This window comes from Lampetra fluviatilis, chromosome 20, assembly GCF_964198595.1.
Source record: "Lampetra fluviatilis chromosome 20, kcLamFluv1.1, whole genome shotgun sequence".
Taxonomy (NCBI): Eukaryota; Metazoa; Chordata; class Hyperoartia; order Petromyzontiformes; family Petromyzontidae; genus Lampetra; species Lampetra fluviatilis.
In genome coordinates, this window is record NC_136294.1 from 7662589 (window position 1) to 7685105 (window position 22517).

Below are 22517 nucleotides of genomic sequence, written 5' to 3' on the forward strand. Positions count from 1 at the left end.
TGGTTAATCGGTTGATTTATGAAAAAATGAATTACTTTCAGACTGATGTGGCTTGTTCACATTCATTTAAATAAATTATACGTATGTTTATAAAACTACAGGCAATACTATTTAGCTATTTGTCTACTACTTTTTAAATGTCTTGTACCAACGGAATATTTTTCTTTATATATATAAACCAGCGTTAACTTTTTTAAATTTTATGTTCACAGATGTTATCTTTATACCTTGATTTGAAGCTTTCGTGACTGCAGGAATCCATACTCTGGTTCTTTCGGTAAAGTCAAGTAGGTATAAAATTAAATAAATCACGACGTTTCGGGCGCAACACAAGCGTCCGTCAACTAAAGAAGCAGTGTTTTCCCACCTGATTACGGACGCTTGTGTTGCGCCCGAAACGTCGTGATTTATTTAATTTTATACCTACGCGTCTGTACCGAAAGAACCAAAGTGTATCTTTATAACCGTTCTTAAATGGTGCCTTGAACAATAAATTACACTCGACACATTATTGAAGTACGCCAGCATTGTTTAATGCAGATATTTAAAACCCTTTGGGAGGAACTACTATCACCACAGATACAGGCAAAGGAAACCTTCTCTGTTCACTCAGATTTGTATTCAACCGACGATAGGATGTACTCATTTAATCATAAACTTTAGCTGTTCGTGGTCGTTTCCAATTGCCCTTTCTTTCGCTTTCAGTAAATGAAATATAAAGGGTCACTGCTTCTTTAGCTTTTGTGTAGAGTTTTAGTTTCGGTTAACAGTTATGCTTTGGAATAGTATTGCCCGAGACTTCTTTATTTTGTTTAAAATCAAATCATCGGTGCATTTTGTATTTGCGGCATTCTTAGGTGCGCAAGGCTCTCAAGAAGGTGCCATGTTTCACAGACACATTCTGCAGTAGGGGGGGGGGTATTGCTATGCTTCCTCCCAATTGAGTGATTTGTGGGTAATTTTTCGAATATGGACAGTGACACCAGCAAATGGCCTAGGCCAGGGGTCGGCAACCTACGGCTCCGGAGCCGCATGCGGCTCTTTACGGGCTGCTTCTTGACAATATGTACGTATGTACAGTATGTACTCAGATGCATTGCGGCTCTTGAAATACTGAATTTTGTACCGAATTGGAAAGAAATGGCTCTTCTTGTTATTTTGGTTGCCGACCCCTGGCCTAGGCCATTTCGAATGTCACGGGATTTATTTTTAAATATCCCCTGCGAAGGAGACGGCACATTACCAATGAATATATCCACATTTACCAGGGTGACAGCAGGGCTAGAACCGCAAACCTTTGCAACAAGTGGTAAACTGCACTTCCGCTCAGCCATATTATCACTTAATTCTAGATTTGAAGCTTTCGTGACTGCAAGGATTCATATTCTTAGGTTTTTTCGGTAAAGTCACGTAGGTAAAAAATTAAAATTAATAAAAGTAAAATAAAAATAACATAAAAATCACGACGTTTCGGAGGCAACCGTCACAGCAGGCTTGCTGTATCAGCAAGCGTGCTGTGACGGTTCCACCTGAAGACGGAAGCTTGTGTTGCCTCCGAAACGTCGTGATTTTTATTTTATTTTAATTTTATAAATTTTTATTTAAAATTTTTACCTACGTGACTTTACCGAAAAAACCTAAGAATATATATTATCACTTGGCCATGTCATGAATCCCATCTGTGTGAGAAGTAGTCTCGAGCAAAGCCGTCTCGTGTATAAACACATATTGCAGGTGAATTCGAGGCTCCATCCAAATCACATCACGTTAGTCAATGGTAACAATAATATTCTAACAATACTAAACACATATTTCACTTACTACGTAGCAACGTTCCCTTTATTGCTAAATGAGCATTACAGTATTTAAATAGAGTTAGCAAAAATAGAGGGGGGATTTAAATTAAATGTTGAAGATTAAAAGTAATATGTACAGTAATGATAATGTAAATGTTGGTGAAAAGGCATTTATACATTGCTGGCCACGAGAAAGAACTTCATATGCCAACAAATGTACGTCAGTCATATTTCCCTTGTACTTTTGCTAATAAATAAGCCCGATTTAAATGTTCAAGCGATAAAATGAAAAGCTTAAAATACATTGAGATCACAGCATGACAAAATACAAATGTACCTGTGTACTTAAATGCGAATAAAATATTACACACACACTATGATGAACACTGAAGCATGCAAGAAGACGCAATTATGGGAATTAGCATTACTTTGTGTTGCAGCAGGGTTAACATACTTTTCCATGCATAGAACAAAATTGACAACCACATTTACAATGTAAGCAGAAATATGAACGAAACGAAAATTGGTCACTTCGTATGGTGCCACTTAAGATGGTGTGTTGTAATATAATTATGTTTTAAAGGAACATTTTCTGATACCAAGAATACCTGCGCTGGAATAAAACACGTCATGCAACATTTTTCAGAAAACAAATAATCCCTGTGAAAATATTGGTGCTAAAAACTATTCGTACGGAATGCATGTATAACAAAAAATTGCCACAATTTACACGAGTGTTTCTGTTCACAATGTAAAAATACCTTTTTTTTCTGTAGCTGTTGAGTGGCAATGAATCAAACTTGGTGACATTTTAATGCGCACTCTTGTAACAATAAACCCCCCTTAGTAATATACCAAGTTATTTTAATAAAAATAAAAAAGACCTTCCTTGTAATAGCAATTGTATGATTTGTTTGTCATTCTTTCTATATACAAGTTTAGAAGTGGCAAGTGGAGTGGTGGAAACTGGCAAATTGTCTGAAACTTGCTTACACGTTGAACATTCCCCATAATGAATCACCTCTTTCCACTTAGGAAAATTAAGCATATTTATAATACCTATGTTGCTCCTCTAACATTTAACAAAGTAGCAAAAATGGCCGTTGTCAGGTTTTGTGCTCCGCTGTAAAATTGTAATTTCACAGTTGCTAAAAAACAGAATCGTTTGCCTCTTCTTCTTCATCATCATCATCTTTTTTTTCAAGGGCCGGGGATGCATTGGCAAACCCATTGCACACATTCGCATTTTCCTGCTGTTCATCACGACTGCGTGCATCGCCCCCCCCTTTTCCATCCACATTGTCCTGCAGAGACCGATACTCCACCTCGACCTCGGTGTGTGCATCCTCTGTTGAACCTCTGTAAGAGGACTTCTTCCTGCTGCCCCCCCGCATCACCGCCGGGCCACCAACGTCCGAAAACTCCTCGACCGGCAGGCGCACCACGGTCAAGGCATCCAGAATCTCCGAGACGTCACCGTCCGAATTGCGGTGCCACTTTGGTTCGGCCTGATCGAGTAGGGTCATCGTCTGCGTGGGCGCATCCGTGCCGGTGCCTTTGCTCGGGCTCTGGTGTTTCGGCGAGGCGGATCGACGTGCCACGGCCGGAGATTCATCGAAGCCGTTCTCAAGGTCGCTGTCGAAAACGCTGTCTTCCGAAACGTCAAACCCTTCTTGCTCTCGAGAGGGCGCCTTGTGCAGCACCACCTGTGGGATTTCAACTTTCCGATGCTTCTCTCGCTCACTTTGAAATTCTCCCGCGGAAGCAGAGACTGCTTCCTTCTTCTGCATGACCGAGGGCGTGTTGCTTGCGGCGACCGGTGATCTATTTTCCGGGCTTTCCTCCTCCTCTTCTTCCTCAATGGCGATCTCACCTGGCTCCCTATCTAGGTCGTCGGAGGAGCGAGCCTGTGGGTTGAAGGCACTGAAACGAGCGGCCTTCCAGGGTGTCTGCTCATTGGCGAGACGCGCCAGCAGGTTTGGCTCACTGTCTGCCGGTATCATCACGCTGTCACGGAAGAGCTTGTGCTTGTTCTCGTTCGTGGCTGCTCGAATCACTGCGACAACAATCCGAACGTGAAAAGTCATCCAAACGGAAAAAGATATGAAGTGTTTTGTTGTCCTTCCCCCGCACCTCCGATTAGCAAAGTTGGCTATGTATGGTGCGAGAGAAATTCAACTAATACATATATACACAAGTGGTCATTTAAATAAATTTGGATTCGATTTTTTTATTTTTTCCCCTATTCCAACTATCGTATCGGACTCATTTGTCATGGACATTTTCGAAATCTCACAGAGCAGTAGACCCCATATGTAGGAGAATGCCTGCCGAAATCAAGTAGTATTTTTCTTTAATAATTTACACAGTATGTGGTACATTTTCCCACACACTGTGTTATGATATTGTTTGACTGTCATATAGAAAATTTGTATTTTATTATTTTATTTTAGAGAATTTTTGCCAAATCAATAGCAAAATGACATTTTATATGATGTGTCCTTTTTTGTGTTGTCAATGGAGACCGGACTAAGACCATCAATTCGCTACACTTGAGAACCAAATTAATAAGGGCAGCTGTCCAGATTTCAACCAAACATTCTAGCTGTGCAGGCTCAGCATTCTTACTTCTTAACCCACCCAGCCATCTCTTACACTAAAAAGTTGAAGGCGTAAGTCTGAGATGCAAACATGGACTAAACATTTCAGTAAATCGTTAATATAAAGTCTAATGCTGTACACCACCACCACGCAAACACAAAGCCCCATTCGCTCTGCCAGTAATAGAAATGTCAATGTGTGTGAGATGCTATTAAAACATTGATTAATTTAAATTTCGTTTGTATCATGTTTTTTGCTTTCAAAAAAATTACGTGCCAAATATACGATTATGTTCGCTGCATAAACATGTAATAGTGGTATATTGCATGAATTCTGAATAAAATATTACATTCATGTACGATGAGCATAAGATGACGGTACATGTTAATCGATAAACTGATACATCACTGCATACCACAAGTCACTGAATGGACTGTAAAATAAACAGACCCCTGTTACCTATTTCAGCAAAATAATTATAACCTTGATGATCTTACTAATTAAATTGTCATTTTTTAAAGTATAATTTTAAAGTGTGCTTTGAATAATACTCGAACTGAAAACGAAAATGTTCTGTAGAATTCCGACAGCATACCGAAGTCATCATTCTTTTCACGGTCACTGTGTTTTCGAGTGACGACTAAATGATTGGTTGGTGCAAAGGTGATTTAAACTGCGGCTCAGTTTTGTGTACAACTCTACATTTTCTCACAATTTGGGGCTGTATCACGTGTGGTAAGAATTGGTGGCATTTAAATTGTTACAGGACACAAATATCAATCTCCATTACACCACCAGAGAACACAAAATTGGTTCATAAACAGCACTTGCAGCACACAAGTCCTAATTTTGGAATGGCTTTCAAATCCAGTTGCTAGCCAATTGAGTCACTGCATCTCTTTTGCACTTGAGATCTGGACAAAACAGGTTGCTTAGAAAAAAAGATGCATCTACAAAAATATTTGTGGTATCTAGGCATGGTGTCATCAACTCACGTCATGTTTCAAATGTCACGAAAATGCTGAACAGAAGATTCACCGGACAACTATGAGGACGTGCACGTTACCTATGAGCTCACACTATTTGGCATCCACACCTGCATAACATTACTCAGTAAATTTACAACCCAATCTTGGGCTGCACAATAAATGTGCAAAGAGTGCCCATGCTGTGCTTGTTGAATGCATACACAAGTTTATACTGGATTGGACGCAGTATTTATATACCGTATTTGATATACTGTATATTCAGTATGTACACCAGATAATGTAATGATGTCTGCCACATATACTGTACTCAGGAAATGTAACATGTTGTGGTCATTAGTGTGATTTTGGAAAACCTATAAAATGTTATTGCAATGCAATATATTTTTTTTGGTCGAAACTTAAATGTGCACATAACAGGCAGGGAGAAACAGGCAGTCATACGCAGAAACTATGTTGCACAATAGCGCTTCGTGAAAGGAAACGGCAGAAGACGGAGAGCGATCGAGATAGAACAGCCTAATGGATACATACATTTTTTTTTGTGTACGAGTAATGAGGTACATCGATATCAATTTGCAGTCGTGTTCTTGCGAGCGATGTGCGCAACCCCATTGGTCTGTCGTGTGAACCCCGGTGACCCGTTTTGGATCAGAACACGCAGGTCAGGTGCCCCCGCTGTAAGCAATCAAAAAAACTGTCATCTGATGTGGCTGGATGGCCGGGAGGATTAATGCCGGTGTCGGGGCACTCGGCCGTCATCTCCGAGATCCGTGATTCAAACCGCAGGTCGCCTGACCGCCGCGTCAAAACGATTCTCACGTTGATGGTTTAACCCACCCCGCAGACAGTTGCACGGAAAAAAAAACCCCGTCCCTAAATTGGTATCTGCAACTTTAATTCGGTGGATGCGCGACCCGGTTATGACAGTACAAAATAATGGTGTTGGCAGCTGAGGATTAAAAAAAAAGTGTTGATTCTGCAGTTGAAGATTGTTCTCTACGGGGGAGGTTTGCGGAATGAGACAATGGGAGACATTCTGGCGTCCGAGTTGGAATGCTGTCCCCTGCCAGGATATATTGCTCTACTCTCAGTGGGTGTTCCACTGGCCCTGCAATTGATACCAGGAGTGCCTTGGAGAAAAAAATATAAAATAAAGTGGTCTATAAATAGGAAGCTGCCCTATTTCTTACCCTTAGCGATGTCGGGTGCCACGATCTGCAGAAGGGCCTCCTCATAGATGTTTGGGAGGAAGAGGACCCGCACATACTCTGTGTAGACATCCTCTTCATATTTACCGAGACCCTGGGACACAGAGGGCAAAAAAACAAGCAGGCCCGTGAGTGCATGCCAGGAGGTCTTCGGTTTAGAAATAATGCAATTCTTCTTTGTCTGTATATGGTTAAAAGTCGTAAATGTATCTCTCCATCGCTCTGCTTTTTGATGGGGTTCGAAATGAGATTATGCAGGTTTTAGCATCGGTCAATCTGCCATTGGCATTTCCCAAAAGCTGAAATATTCAGAGGAGAATAACCAACACAAAACAACATACAGGTATGGCAAAATGTAACCGGATATAAGTCGTAGACAGATTTTATAACTTCCCAAGGAGGTTGATCGGGGGGGTGGGGATCCCATAGTCCGCTCTCACTTGGATCCACCACTGACGCAAGGCCACACTGGCAATGGTCCTCAATCCAAACAGCACACTTATACAAATGGTCCAGTTCTCTGCTCGAAAGCAAGCATCTGAAGGTGCATTTCCGTTCACGTCCTTTCTGTTCTTGATGCTGTTTGGGGAGCAGTTTTGTGAATGTCGGTGTGCTTTTAAAGCATCGCAAAAAAATAAACCCATCAGCTCAATGGGCTGTGCAAGCAGCTCGTTTTTAGCATCGTGCCTTGCATTAATTGACATCAAAGCAACGGCATTTGTTTCTTTTACGCCATTGTAACGGTTATGTTTATACAGCAGCGGTTTATAGTGCTGTTGTGCTCTTATTGCCAGCAGAAGAATACAGCCGAGTGCTCAAATATGATGCTCTGATAGTGAACGTTCAAACATTATGCCCATGGGATTAAAAAGCAGCCGTCTCGTGGATGGTCCGCCACCAATGTTATTCTGTTTAAAAATGCATGAATGTGTTGTTTTCCCAGAAAACAGAGGTAGTGGAATTAGCATGTTCCATCCAGTTTCTAAGTGCTCACATATCGTCATCGCTGGCATATTGCTGTTTGGCCACTAAAGTTCCTGTAAAGTTTTGCACCCAGAACTACCATGCAAAAGAGACGTTAGAGATACCAACGGTCTCTCACTTGCTTGTAAATAGTCACTTTTTCTGTACAGCACTTTGCCAATCCACCGCTGGACAACAGCCTCTCCACGCCACGTAGATTATGTTGGTTGCTTGACCATACGTCGCCACGCAGATCAGTAAGTGTTGGTGAGGCAAGGATTGCGGGTGGGCATGACCCGATTTAAAGCTTTCGTGACTGCAGGGATTCATCTTCTTGGTTCTTTCGGTAAAGTCACGTAGAAGGGAAATAATAAAATAATAAAAATAAAACATAAAATCATTCTCACGACGTTTCGGCCACAACGCAAGCAGCCGTCCTCAGGTTAAAACCAGGTCTGTCGGGGAGACAGCGTCAGACGCAAGGCCACACTGGCAATGGTCAGACACTGTCTCCCCGACAGACCTGGTCTTCACCTGAGGACAGCTGCTTGCGTTGTGGCCGAAACGTCGTGATAATTATTTTATTATGTTTTATTTTTATTATTTCCCTTCTACGTGACTTTACCGAAAGAACCAAGAAGATGGGCATGACCCGTTGAAATATTGCTCGGCAACGTCCATGGCCGTTGAATCAAACTCAGGCTTCCGGGGGTTCATCGCGCAGTTTTCTAACCACGCCGCCAACGACCTTTAAGGTTCACGCGCGCGTAACAAAATGGGTGTCTGACAATTCCTCAAAGGTGTTGGCACATTTGACAGCAGCGTTACCTGTGACTGTACAAAGGCTTTCAACACATTTGGATAACTGAAAATGTAACCCTTTAAAGTAACCTTCAAAGTCATAACTCCCAGCATCCAAGTAAAGGTACCGTTGTTATCCTGCGAAGATCACTTTCATTTGAAAAAGTAAAAAAAAGCTTCTGACCATCACTTATTCCCCCTCTATTGAGTGGTACCACTCAAACTGCCACAAACAGACCACGGCGCACACAGTTAATACTGCGGGTGTATCAACCATGAAATAAGAGCCGTCTGCTTCACATTAGACGTTGAAAACCCCATTGCCTCATTTGAGAAGATTAGGCCATTGTGAACTAGTGCCAGTCAAAATTTACCAAATTTTGAAAAATTACCTGCAAATAACTCCTGGGATTACGCATAGCAATCATCGCCCCCTATCCCAGACGAATGTCCATTTTTACCACGTGTCACACATGCACAGCTGCCACAGGGGGTTCGCTTTAAACAGTTGAGAAGAGGTATAATTTAAGGCTCTTGGAGTTCGAGGCATTTAAACAGTGGATAAATGCAGGGTCAGTACATGGAGACATAATCTTGCCTTTGTGATACAAGCAGTCACAATTTCATAGTCAATGCCGTTCAGATAACGAAACATCTGCTATGACAACCAATTGTAGGAGAAAAACAGCAGAGGCCGGAAAACCACAAGTTGAAGGAAAAAAAAACACAGAAACGTGTACAAAAAAACACATCCCCTTCTGCATTAGGAACCGATGAATGTTTTTTTATGCAATGTAAAAAATGTGGCATCGGCAATGCTGCACCTTACCTGTTTACAAGTGGGTGCCAGCTTCTTGAGAACGCAAGGGAAGGTGATTTGTAGCAAAGCCTCTTGGAAGAACTTCTTCCTCACAGTGCTGCTGTCATAGTCGTATTTCTGGGGGGGGGGGGGGAATTGACACGGGGAGAGACAGGAAGGTGTAGCATAGAAAAATGGGAAGAATTACTACATTCAACAAATATTTGAGATGAATAGGAAATGGCAGGGAGCGGAAATGTTCAATAGATAAAGGTTACAACGGGGAGCATTGGGAGGGGGAACAGGAATGTAATCCAAATAAAAATTTCAGAAAAAAGGTGAGAGAATAGAATTGAACACCACACTGGTTCCAGCACAGGGAGGAAACCACGTCCTGCCCATTATAATGTAAATGTAATCATTTTGTAAAAGTTCTTGCATCAACAACCGGACGCAAATCAAATAAGACAAGTTGCGTGGAAGACGATTTAGTTTTTTTGCAAGCTTTTATATTTACACGTACCGAACGGCCCCAATGTTTTCTTGTTTTGCCGAGTCCCGGATACCTTAAGACGCCTGTGGCACATTTGCCGGCGGTTCAACACCTCAGTGGTTTGGGTAATTTTTTGGGGCGGGTGTGGCTCCAGTGACTCATCGGAAGCCACGACCGGGGGGGAAACTTAGTTCTGAATGACCACAGTTGCACACTGGAGAGTTTTTTTTAAATGTTGCAGCCTTAAATTTTAATTTAATGCTACAGCACACGCTTGGGAAGCATCGATAATTTGGCCACCCACTTTTTATCCCCCTCCCCCGCTCCCCGCTCCCCCCTCCCCGCCCTTCACCAAGCGCCACAATGACAAACACGGCGTGGGCAGGTCGTCTGTGACGTCGGTAGGCAAGCCTCAGCGGCAAGTGCCTCGTACCGAGCAATGCCACAAGAAATGCATTTCCAACCGGAGGCGCTTTTAGTTATAAAAAAAAAGCTTTACTACGTGCATTCCATGGTATGAATCTGAGGTGCACGCATAGATACACGGGGGATAAAGGCAAGTCAGGTATGACTTTATCAAATGACAAGATCCGAAAGTGGTGGCGAGTGGGGGAGGTCTAATCTTGGGGTGCACCTCATGTTAGGTGTGGAACAAATTCTTTCCACAGCACGAAGCACGGCACCTGTTTTCTGCAGTGAAGGGGCAGGTGGTGGTGTGACGTGTGTTCAAATATTTCCCCGAGTCGTGAGGGTTAAGTGCACGCGGCCTTGGATGTGTCGTTTCTCAATGACAGGAGGATCTCTGACAGACCGTTTCATCCGCACTTTGGGCCACGGATTTTGGCATCACCGTACGCCGACTCAAGAGAAATTCCCACCTGCATTCTTAATGACTCACCCACTCTGCCGAGTTAGTTTGCCTGAACCAGTGTCTCCGAACCGCCTTTGGTATTGCTGCCCCCCAATTGATATCACTCGTCCCTGTGCCCTCTGCCCTCCCACCGCCACACGCCCCCCGCCCCAACATATCCCCAGGTCATGAAGGCCACAACACACAGGGAGATCACGTGTCCACGCCTCCAGTCAACGCGGTGTTAGTACGGGAAGAGTAGGCCAACGCCCCCTCTAGAGGTGGGTGGGGCTCTTGTTTAAAGCTCCCCCCCCCCTCTAGAGGAGGTCCCTTCAACGAGCAGTGGCACGAAAATGATGTATGCATGGGGGCAATGGGTGAAAAGTGAAAAAACATTTTTTGAGAACTTTGGTACCTTGAGCACACGGTCCTGTGCCTTTTGCAGGAGGGATGTCAGTGCATTCCCAGAGCCCTTGGACATGTTGTGATGCGTCAGCTGCTCAAAGGTGTGCACAGCGCTATCCAGCAACTGCGAGAGACATCGCATCATCGGTTACGATTTTCCATGATCACCTCTTGCACCAATGCCGTCACGTACCATCACCCCCAGCCTTGACAGCCACAACTCGCTTCTCAACGACCTCCTCAAGTCGCCCTTCTCAGAACTCCAAACAATCCACGAATGCCGCCACAAGACTCCTCGGCCGCGCCCATAAATGCGACATGGCACCGATACTCCGATCCCTCCACTGCGATCCTGGACTCCCCTACAAGACTTCACTTGCAGGCCTCGAGATCCTACGTCCACCTGCCCCGGTCTACTTCTCTCCTCCGGAGGATATCACCGCTTCTCTACTACGGACCCCGGCATCTGCAACTCCCTCTCTCCAGCCATCTGCAATGCAGATTCCCTGCTTCTATTATAAGCCTAGGCCAAATACTTTCTTCTTCGCCTCTGACAATGACACGTTGCTACATATAAAGTGTTTAAAATATAAAAATCTAGAGCTCCCCTGTTTTCGGTGCTTCCCAGTAATGCACGTGGGCCCCACTCTTTGTGCAGCGTATTGAGACACAGCTGCTTGTAAGGCACTCGATAAATCCAAACTTTCACTGCGTGCGTGTGAGCGAGTGCGTGGCATAAACCGCAGCCGCAAAAAAACGCTGACTTTACGAAGCTGTTCTCGGCGCAACGCGTGGGATATTAATCACACGTTGCCCACGCACCACTCCCCAGGAGTGAAGTCGCGGATTTTCAGTGGCAAGCATTAAACCATCCTGTGTCACACAGTGAGCAGCGGGCCTGCCTCATACGAGCCGTACGGTGCTGTGGCGTCTCCTCAGAGGAGAGTAGACCGCAGATTCGGGAGCCGTGCGGCTCCGTGGATTTGCGCTGTTGCAATTGTGGAAATGTCACACCCCCCTTGGGCTGCTTAAATTCGCCGCAAATATCCTTCGCAAGCTTTCACAACGAGGCACGAATATTCTTGCCCGAGCTGCTGCTTAAAGCATTTAATTTATCCTAGCAAGCCCGCAGTGAGAATCAGGAATGCTTTTGTGGTTTGCGTCCATTTGGTATTGTGGGTTGCACGTGACAAGGCCTCTGAATGGTGCTAAAGCCAGATGACGCTGTGCATGGACGCAAACACGCTGGCATCTTCGACTCTGGGGACAGCCTCAGGGACGGCGTGTTGCTCTCACGTTTTTAGAAACGACGACAGAAAACGGCTTTACTGTCAGTGGCAAGTAGAGCCCTGAAGACAAATAAACTACGAGTTCACATTCTAAGTAATGTTTTTGTTCGGGGGAGGGTGGGGGACGGGGGCAAGGTGTAAGATTGTTACGGGGCCAAATTTCTTACGAGCTGTGGGGCACAGGTCTTTCTATAAAACTAGGGATCTGTAGTTTAATTTCACTAAAGTATTTTACAAGGCCACTAATTAGACACTAGTTCAATGATTTTAAAAGCAGAATCTATTCATTAAAAAAACAAATAATAAAAGAAGAAAAAACCTCAAACAAAAGTTAAAAGACCGCAATTAATATACAAGCATCGATAATCTCGTGACGTTAATGGTGGGGCAACACTACATGCAGTGGTGTGATACTAAGTGAGCCTGTCGCTGTGGATATCGGCGAATAATCTCGACAAATGCACAGGGGTCCCCCCTGGTTCTCCTTATGGCCTTGTGGGGTGGGGGGGGCACATTTGGCCAGAACAGTAAAAAATGTCTCCGGCGATAAAAGCACACGGGGCAGTGCGGTGTCGAGATGACATTCCGGTGGGGGCCAAGCGCCCACACCGAGCACTCGTAAGGCAAAGCAGGGGGGAGGTAACCCCCCCCCCCGCCACGGCCCCCCACTTCAAGCTGCACGCTGGACACGAGTCGGACAGTCGCCTCTTGCGCAATGTCTTTCAAATTCCCATGCAGGAGCAATTATTTTGACGGGCATAGCAAACGTGTTTTAGATAAACGTGTTTTAGATAGCGCCCAAGCAGCCACACACGTGGGAAACGCAAGTATTAATGTCTTCTTTTGCAACGTACATAGCCAACCGTGCTAATAGGATGTGGGGGCGGGAGAGAGATGGGGGGGGGGGAGCGGGGGGAGTTGGGGGAGCACATGCTTCACCTGCTGCATGAGTCGCTGAGCGTGGTCGATGAGCGTGTCGAGTGTCGTGAAATTGAACGTCTGACGCAGCCTCTCTTTGTGCTCCCACAGCCCCTCCACATTCTTGTAGCTGGGTTTCATGGCCACCACGTTGTACGGAAGAACTTTCAGCTTGGACATCAGCTGTGTCGTACAGGGAATCACGCACGCACACGCACGCAGGCAGTCTTAAGCGGAGAGTGCTGCTTTGTACGTCAGCATGTTGAACTTCTTTCGCACTGCACGTAGCCAACCGTGCGAATAGGGGGTGCAATTGGAGATGCAAACAGCTTTGAGCAACTAGGAGCCCACTGGCAACCTGCCTGGAAACTAGCCAAGGTCATTCATGGCACAACGATCCCGCATTTGACACTTTAAACACTGTAGGGGTTGGTGATGTTAGTGAGCGCCTATTAACGTTGGCTCAGCGGTAGAGCCCATGGCTGGCGATCTAAATTTGTGAGTTCAAAGCCGGGTTGGGGGTTGACTTTGCCCCTTATGCCTCCGGGTTTGATAAAATGAGGATCACCAGTGGTGGAAATTCATACATCCCTGTGGCAGGAGCAAACCTCTACATTGGACAACCAACTCAGCTTCCCAACAAAGTGGTGGTCATTTCATAGACCACCAAGGGATGATGTGGCCACCAAGTCAACCCCCATCTAGGATTAGAACCCGCAACCTTCCGAATGTTAACTGCTCGCTCTACGTAGAACGCCGTCGAATCCCGTAGCGGTCAACATTCCGGTGGAGGGTATCCGGCGGTGACGGCAGAGGCCCTTACCTTGCCGATCTGGTCGTTATTGGCGCCGTTCTTGACCTCGGCGATAATCTCGGAGGTTTTGCCGACGAAGAGAACGCGCAGCTGGGAGAAGCCCTCGCCCACGGGGTCCGCGAGGCTCTCGAGCAGAGTCGGCAAGTCCTGCTGCACCTGGCTCCTCCAGAACGGCTCGGCGCTGGGGGCGACCCAGGCTGTAAATACACAGACAAAGATCCCCCCGTATAGACTTAACAGACTGTTGGGGCAAGTGCTGTTGGCGAGCACCTGTGAAGATCGGTACAGCACACGAGGGGGGTGGGTGGCCAACGCCATGCCACGCCACGCCACACCGCCTTTTTCTCCCTAGTGGCAATGTTTTCACATCACACCAGGTACTCATTTGAGGCAGAGTCGAACCTAGAGGAGACCCAGGACTCGTTCAAATACCGTATTTTCCCGCATATATGCGTATGCGGGCTATATGCGGGAAAATACGGTAATCATACCTGGTGTTGGAGGTGGCCGTGAGCCGGGACTCGAACTCGAGTTACCAGGCTCATAGCGAGATGCGCGAGACGCTGCGCCAGTGCTCACACACGCACGTGCAGAGGTCCAACCCCCCCGGCTCAGCCACTCTCACGAACACACGGTCGGGCGCAAGTGCCGCGTGCGAGCACCTACTAAGGCTGCCGCCAGAGTCAACGGCGCTCGCCCACCACCTATTTACATCATGGAGCCAAGCGCTGGAAGTTCCACGTGACGTTCCATATGTAGTGACATAAGAGGGGAGGGGCTGCTGGGGGCTCTGGGACCCTAGACAACCAAGACGCTTAAGCCCCTTGGCGCCACCAACGGGGGGGGGGGGGGGGTGTGTGCTCTGTGGGATATCTGGGGGCGCACACAACCCCACCCCTCGTTGGGGACGAGGCATAAAAGGGCAGCTCCCTGGCCGATCGGGGCCAGTTGTAGCTCAAGACCCAAGACCAGCCATCTCAGGACCCTGGGACGATGTGAGGGCCAGAGTATCACCGTTGGCTCCCCCACAAAGTGGAACTGATCATATGGACGCTGGCATGATAAATGGCTGAGTCAACCCCCCCCCCAACCAGGATTTGAACTCCGATTGCGAGCCGGTCACTCCACCACAGAGCCAGCTGGCCGATATGGCAAGCAAGGTGGTGGTGGCCGTCAGCGAGACGGATATTTGGGGCCCTGTACAAAATGTTGGCTGGGTGCCAACATTCATTCCCATGTAAATAAATAATATTTATTCTTGTAATATTTGGGTGCCCCCTTGAGCTTGGAGTTGGACCCGATTTCGCCCCCCCCCCCGCTCTTATCAGACCTGGGTGTCAGAAACACACCGGGTTGCCAGGGTCTTGCCAGTAATAAATAACAATCATAACGGCAGCATTCAAGTGTACCGAGATTGATGGACTCCGCATGGCTGCACACACAAAAAAACATTACATTTGGTTTTTGCACTTTATTTGGCTAATGTCTAGCTCAGAGAATTACAAATATCGGTTTGACAGTCATGCAACAAATCTATTGAAGGACTTTTTTGGAAGTCTTGTGAATTATATGTACCAGGGGCTGTTCTCAGACATATGGGATTCATTGCTCGGTGAGATTTCTGAACGGCTTTTTAGTCTAATTACACAATGACGATCGCAGAAATTTAAAAAAACATTGGGGAAAGAAAGACCTGGGGCAGGTGAAAGGCTTCTCAAGATGTGAATGGCCACTGGCGATATGTATACTCTGGGATTGAACCTGGGTGGCCAGAGTTTATAGGCAGTGTGTAGTGGTACGACGGCATCATCACTACACGTATGGACACACAAAACAACAGCTGCCATTCGCCACTAAGTGGGAGTGACAGCACCACAGTGCTTGTACCAGGCTAGGTGCACTCGGCTAGATGTACACAGAGACACAATAGACAGCACAATAGACAGCACAATAAGCACGGTTGGCTACGCACGGTGTGAAAGAAGTTCAATATACATACACAGAGAGACAAAGATCCCCAATATAGCCTTTAATAGACTGTCAAGGGCAATTGCCCTTAGCGAGTAACACCTATGAATGCCGACACAGTGCACGACGGAGTGGGTGGCCAGCACAATGCCCGGCCGCCTTTGTCTCCCCAGTGTTGATGTTGACACACCACACCAGGTACTCATTAGTGGCTGAGTCGACCTAAGGGATGCCCAGGACCGGTTCAGAGAATCATCACCGATCTTGGCCACGAGCGGGAATTGAACTCTGGCCGCCAGGTTCATAGCGCAGCGTGCTAACCGCTGCGCCACCACTCCCCACACACAAATAAAACAGGGGAAGCATATAAAACATTTACAGGCATTGCACATTAGGCATCATACCTACATCTTCTTGGTTCTTTCGGTAAAGTCACGTAGAAGGGAAATAATAAAATAAAATGAATAAAACATAATAAAATAATTCTCACGACGTTTCGGCCACAACGCAAGCAGCCGTCCTCAGGTGAAGAACAGGTCTGTCGGGGAGACGCTGTCTTCACCTGAGGACGGCTGCTTGCGTTGTGGCCGAAACGTCGTGAGAATTATTTTATTATGTTATATTTTTATTATTTTGTTATTTCCCTTCTACGTGACTTTACCGAAAAAACCAAGAAGATGCATCCCTGCAATCACAAAGCTTTCAATCGAAATCATACCTACACTTGAATAGTTACTCGAAGTAATTGTTATGATCATCACATACGTGTGCAATCAACCAAGCGGAAGTCGCAGAGAGATGCCATCTGAAGACATCGTGTACCCCGAAGGATAGTATGCAAAAAATGTGTTCTCACTGAAAGGGAACCAATTATGGTGCAGATTACATCCCCAAGTAATTAAATGCTATCACCAGAATATTGATTATAATTGCTGCAGACAGAACAAACAAGAGACAGACAGCACACCGAGGAAATACTAATTTTTCACAAGGTCATTAAAGTGTGCAGGCATTTGCTATATCTATATATCTCAAGAGAGAGCTATGTATTTTCATCAGCCACAGTGTTTCTACGCACAACGTGGACGTGTAATAATCCCTGCATTGTCAGCCAGATTCTCACATTGAGAAAAGTTTTCGTTCCAAATTTGCATCACTAGTCAGACATGCAGAGACACAATAACCGACTTCTCCACCCCGATGACGAAACAACTCACTTAAGCCAGCATTCTTCACTAAGTTTCAGAAGGGAGGCCACTTTCGCCGATGAAACACCATCGGTGCGAGGGCCGCTACACAGTTGAAACCATTGGGGTTTGACAGCAGCACCATGATGATTATGGGGGGTGTTTTCACAAGTTGTGTATTATCGGGGGAAGGGGGCGCACGTCAGGAACCGTCAGGATTCGCCAGTGGCCCGCGGGCCTTGCAATTAAGAACATTGCGCTAAGCGGATGCAAAATATCCCGGCCGTTTCTTCAAGATGCGAATCTGAGTGGTGGTCAGGTGGCGCGGAGGTCAGGCCACTGAGCCGTCACCGCTGAGGACCCTGGGTTTGAGTCCAGGACGCCATCTGTGATTAAACCGGGCTCTCACTGGTAGCGAGTTATGGCTTCTCCTGTTGTTGCCTAGATTGCAACGAGCGAGACCATTAGCGTTGCACTGGGTTGTGCCGGATATCTATGCCGAATATCTGTGTCGGTTAATTAGAAACGTGCATTGAGAGTATTTGGCTGCTACACATTTCGGACATGATAAGCCACTTCATTGGGGCATCATTTGTGGCCACGTCGCTTCTGAAAAAAGAGCTATTATAAAGCTCAGTGGGCCTTACCTAGTAAAAATAAAAATTGTTAGTAGCATATGAAAGTCGCGTATCCTGTTTATGTACGTTTCTGCATTCACTGTTATTTGAAATATAATTTAAAAAAACATGGAATAAGACGTGAATCTTCGCCACGGCAAAGCTGTGGGACAGGTGATAGGACAGGCAGCGGCCGTCATATTTACTTCATTTATCTTGTATACCCAGAGAAGCCTCACCGAGTCTTAAAACTCTTTTTCAGGAGGATTCTGCCAACTTTTGCAATATGGAACGATGTGCTATTTGCAATCCCAATTGAGCAATTTGCAGATATCTGGTTAGTATTGAGATATTTTGCTAATACCAGTTAGATCGTGTGCAATATTAGTTGTTTTATCTACAAGAAGAAACCAGAGAATCCGGGAGGAAACCCATGCAGAACAGCAGGAGAGAGAATATCCAATACTCCACACAGGAAGGCGCCCGAGTCGGCAATCTAACCGTGGCACTCCCTGCCGTGGGACGCAAGCGCTACCACCGCGCGGCCCCCAGCGTCGAACGCGCATCGATCCCCGCACCTCGGATCTTGCGCTGCAGCTGCTCCTTGCAGGCGAGGATCTCGTTGAGGTCGGAGCGGACGAGCCCTTCGACCCTCGGGCGGCCCTCGGCGCACTCCTTGACGAGCGCCTGGTACCTGGGCTTCACCTGGTTACGCACCTGCCCGTAAATGCTGTCCTTCACCTGCGGCACAGAAGCGCGCACAGCCGATCGTCTTTGTTGCTCCCCGCCCCCCGCCCTGTTCCCCCGACCAGTGGTTATGTTCAGCACGATGACACAGGGGGGGACAGTGGATAATCTGGTTCGATGAGCCCGTGCGGCTCTACGGCCGGTGCTTCATTTCAGCCAGAGCAATCCGGAACGCCAACCGTACAATTATTATGGCACCCAGCCAAGATCCATCTCGACTTTGTTCTTCGTGTGGCTGGTGTTGAGGCACAGCAACGGTTCTAATTTTACGTTGAGGTGGTCGGGCCAGATGATTGACTGAAGTAGCGGAGTGTCCCGAGTGACACACATTCGAACACCGGAGAAGATTTAATTTTCCATTTGTGCCTCCGGTATTCCCATCTGCTGCTATGGCTTGTGCGGATGCATGATACTGCAACAACTTTGAGTCCATGCATATCATTGTTATTATCCTGCTCTATGGATAATTTAGGAGCACATGGTACAATAACAGGAGGTTTTATTATGGATAAGCGTACCCTGTACTCTAGAGACAGTGCCTCGCGGCAATAATTCGTACTCCATGACAGTCTATCATTGTGCCGAGTACAGCCCCTTTTGTCAATCCACTCTTGAATGAAAGTGTCCCCATGCCGTTTGGGTCATAGAGGATATGTGACCGTACTTCACGACTCACATTAGTGTGGGTTATTCAAGGTGGAAAGCATAACCTTGGAGCATAGTGCAGTAACAACGGCGGATTATTCTGCACTGCCCTCTGCAAACATTGCAACCCGGGGGGCAGTGGACAACACCAGTTTTATGCGTGGCGCCCAAGCAGTGTGTAGGCTCAAACCTGCTTAGCTTTCAAGATCTGGTGAGAATGGGCGAATGCCAGGTGACTTAGTCACAGAAAATGGGCGGCTCAGCACTAGAGCGAGTGGCTCGCAATCAGACGGTCGTAAGATCAAATCCTGGTTGGGGGTAGACCCGGCTCATTATCCCTCCGGGGTAGATAAAATCAGTCCCACTTTGTGGAGAAGCCAACAATAGGAATGTGGAATTCCCACCACTGGCTAAGAATTATTTTAAAAAAAAGCGTGTAGAAGCATCATCTCGATGTTCATTTGAGCTGGAAATAACTTAAGACTTTTCTTTTGAAACAAGTTCAACGAAAGATGTCAAATGCACCCAAGCGCTTCCACAGACGAGGTGGGAGGTGGCGTGGTCGGCGTGTGTTTGTGGATGTACTGGGACACCTGATGCCGAGTTTTTGACACAGGTGCACCAGGTGCTCGTCGTGTCTGCGGGCCCCACAGACCTGGATCCACGCCTTGAGCTGGTCGCTGGGTTTACCACGCAGCTTGGACTTCAAGTTGGTCTGCACTGCAGGGAGGACATCTTCCATCACCAGGTTACTGAGGATCTGCGGAATGCACGCGAGGGTGCACGACAGTTAGAAAGGCGCGGCCCTGCAATTACTTAATTACGCCACTGCTGGCGGAAGGGGCTTCCGTTAAAACTCAAGAGATGCCCCCTCCAGGGTTTTATTGCCAGGATGGGTAAAACCTATTCTTAATTTTCATACTTTGACACTGGCAAAAAAGGTCCTAGAGATATGGGCCTACTCTTCCATGCTGCCTAGAGGTGGGAGTACCCACGTTTTACCCCACCAGACCTGCCGATCGACTAAACGTGGTGTTAAGTCTAGATTTGAAGCTTTCGTGACTGCAAGGATTCATACTCTTAGGTTTTTTCGGTAAAGTCACGTAGGTAAAAAGAAATAATAAAAATACGTGACTTTACCGAAAAAACCTAAGAGTATAAACGTGGTGTGCCCATTTATAATGCTGATGATGAGTGGGTACAGTGCGCGGACAAAGATAAAGATGCTGCCACTAACAATGTGAATGAAAGTAAAATTATAGTTTACAGGAAAGTGGAAATCAATTGCGGGAAGAATCCCTCCCCAGACCAAGTCAGTCATGGGCTGTTGTTTTTATCATACTTCACCACCCTGGTCAGTGCGGGTTGGTGAAGGGTGGAGGGACTGATATCAATATTGCTCGGCACTAGCATTAGCCATGGCCAGGAATTGAACTCAGGTGACCAGGCACACACACACATGTATATATTTGAGGCCGAGTCGACCTAGAGGGAGGGAGGTTTTTCCTGGACTACACCTATACACACATTCTCTGTCACACACACACACATTTGAGGCTGAGTCGACCTAGGGGAGGTGTTCAGGACCTCAACAATAACTGCCATTCGCCACCAAGTGGCGGCGACATCACCACGGCGCTTGTGCCAGGCTATGTGCACGTTGAGGCCACGTGAAAGACCTCACCCACACTCTCGCACAAAAAAAATACGCAAACACACATCTTAACGCAATGTATTGCTAACCACGGTGCCACCCACCAGGTAAACAGTTGCAGAATATGATCAAACGCCTGTTAAATTAGTACTGTACTGCACTTCAGGGCCTGGTATGTGTGTGGGGTGGGGTAGCACCACCACGCCTGCATGGTGGGCTTGCCAGCATTGACGTAGAAACACCGCACCAGATGTCACTTTCAGTTCAACACTGGGTAGTCCCAAGCCAGGCTCAGTTCAGTTGCGAGTTTAAAATTCTCCGGGTCCTCCGGATTTCCTCCTCCACATTTAGAATCAACGTGCGTTTAGAGTGTTTGGCTGCTGTTATAAATGTCTCCGTGATAAGCCTTATAAAGCAAATTTCACGAATAATTATGTGAAATTAACAAATTACAGCACGAATAATAATGATAATGCAAACTATTTACTCGGTAAAACCACACCGAGTTTAGAGACTCTTTATTTACACAAGGGTCTTGGTCATTTAAATTTATTCAGCTCGTACAACAAAGCGAGCCTTGGTGGTTGTGTATGAGAAAATCGGGGGGCCCGAGCACAGAGCAACGTACGCAACTCTAAAAGCCGCGGAAGCTCCAAAGCTCATCAAAACTGCGATTGCACCCAGGGGAGTCAGGATAATAAATTCAACCTTGCAAAGTCGGGAGAGAACTTCGGAGTCCCTCAGGACCACTGTTAGGCCGAATGTCAAAGCCACCATGGGGAAAAGTGAAGTCATTACGGAGTCATATTCTTAGGTTTTTTCGGTAAAGTCACGTAGGTAAAAAAATTTAAATTAATAAAAGTAAAATATTTATTTTACTTTTATTAATTTTAATAATAAAAGTCTCACCTCCACCTCGGTGCCGGTACACATGGCCCACGTGCCGAACTCGCCGCCCTCCTGCCGGTAGAGACGCACGCTCTCGCGCAGAGCCTGCACCTCCAACTTTTCGGAAACGCCCGCTGCGCCGCGGCGAGGGTGCGGGAGAGCGAGGGCGCGCGCATACACACAAAGACACAAAGACAGAGATCCCACTAAATAGGTTAAGAAATACTTAAAAAGCAAACAGAACATTAAATTTATGACGTCAACAAATAATAATAATAATAAAAATCACTTACTTGGTAAAACCACACCGAGTTTAGAGACTCTTTGTTTACAGAAGGCCATTTAAGTTTATTTGGCTGTACAACAATGCGAGCTTTGGGGCAAGCATTGTTAGTGAGCAGCTGTGCAGGCCGGCATGGCACACGAGGAAGTGGTGTTTGGCAGCACCACACTCGGCAGCCTTTGTCTCCAAAGTTCTGATGTTTGTTTACACATGGCACCAGGTACTTATTAAAGGCTACGTCGACCTAGGGAAGGCCCAGGACTGGTTTCACATATTCAAATATTTGTACCTGATGAACTCGGCTCGAACTCGGGTCACTGGGTTCATTGCTCACTGCACTAAACACGACACAACTGCTCCCCATAACAACTACGCACGCACACACAGACACCTACAAATGCACACGTGTGCACACATACAAATGCTCACATGGACACACTTACACACACATTAATTAACCTTGGTCGCATTCGGAAATTAATTTCTCACTCAATATCTCCCCACGCTGCCTTGGCGTAGGGTTTATTGGCGTAAGGCACTACCACTGGAGCACAAGGATACACCTTTATAAAATCACCGTGTTAATGCACCCAATATTCCTA

The 22517-nt window shown here is 46.4% G+C and overlaps 1 protein-coding gene across 1 annotated transcript in view; it reads right to left on the bottom strand.

The window, feature by feature from the left end:
* Positions 1-2849: 2849 nt before the first annotated feature.
* The window catches only part of LOC144937920 (protein Niban 2-like), a 46949-nt gene continuing 27281 nt past the window's right edge, over positions 2850-22517 (bottom strand). Inside the window, exons 6-14 of the mRNA XM_078865529.1 lie at positions 21654-21766; positions 19746-19850; positions 18277-18439; positions 13936-14123; positions 13134-13295; positions 10916-11029; positions 9188-9295; positions 6577-6688; positions 2850-3852 (exon numbers count right to left, since the gene is read on the bottom strand). Of these exons, the coding sequence (XP_078721655.1) occupies positions 2945-3852; positions 6577-6688; positions 9188-9295; positions 10916-11029; positions 13134-13295; positions 13936-14123; positions 18277-18439; positions 19746-19850; positions 21654-21766 (1973 nt within the window). The 3' untranslated portion in view covers positions 2850-2944. The remainder of the gene's footprint in view (positions 3853-6576; positions 6689-9187; positions 9296-10915; positions 11030-13133; positions 13296-13935; positions 14124-18276; positions 18440-19745; positions 19851-21653; positions 21767-22517) is intronic.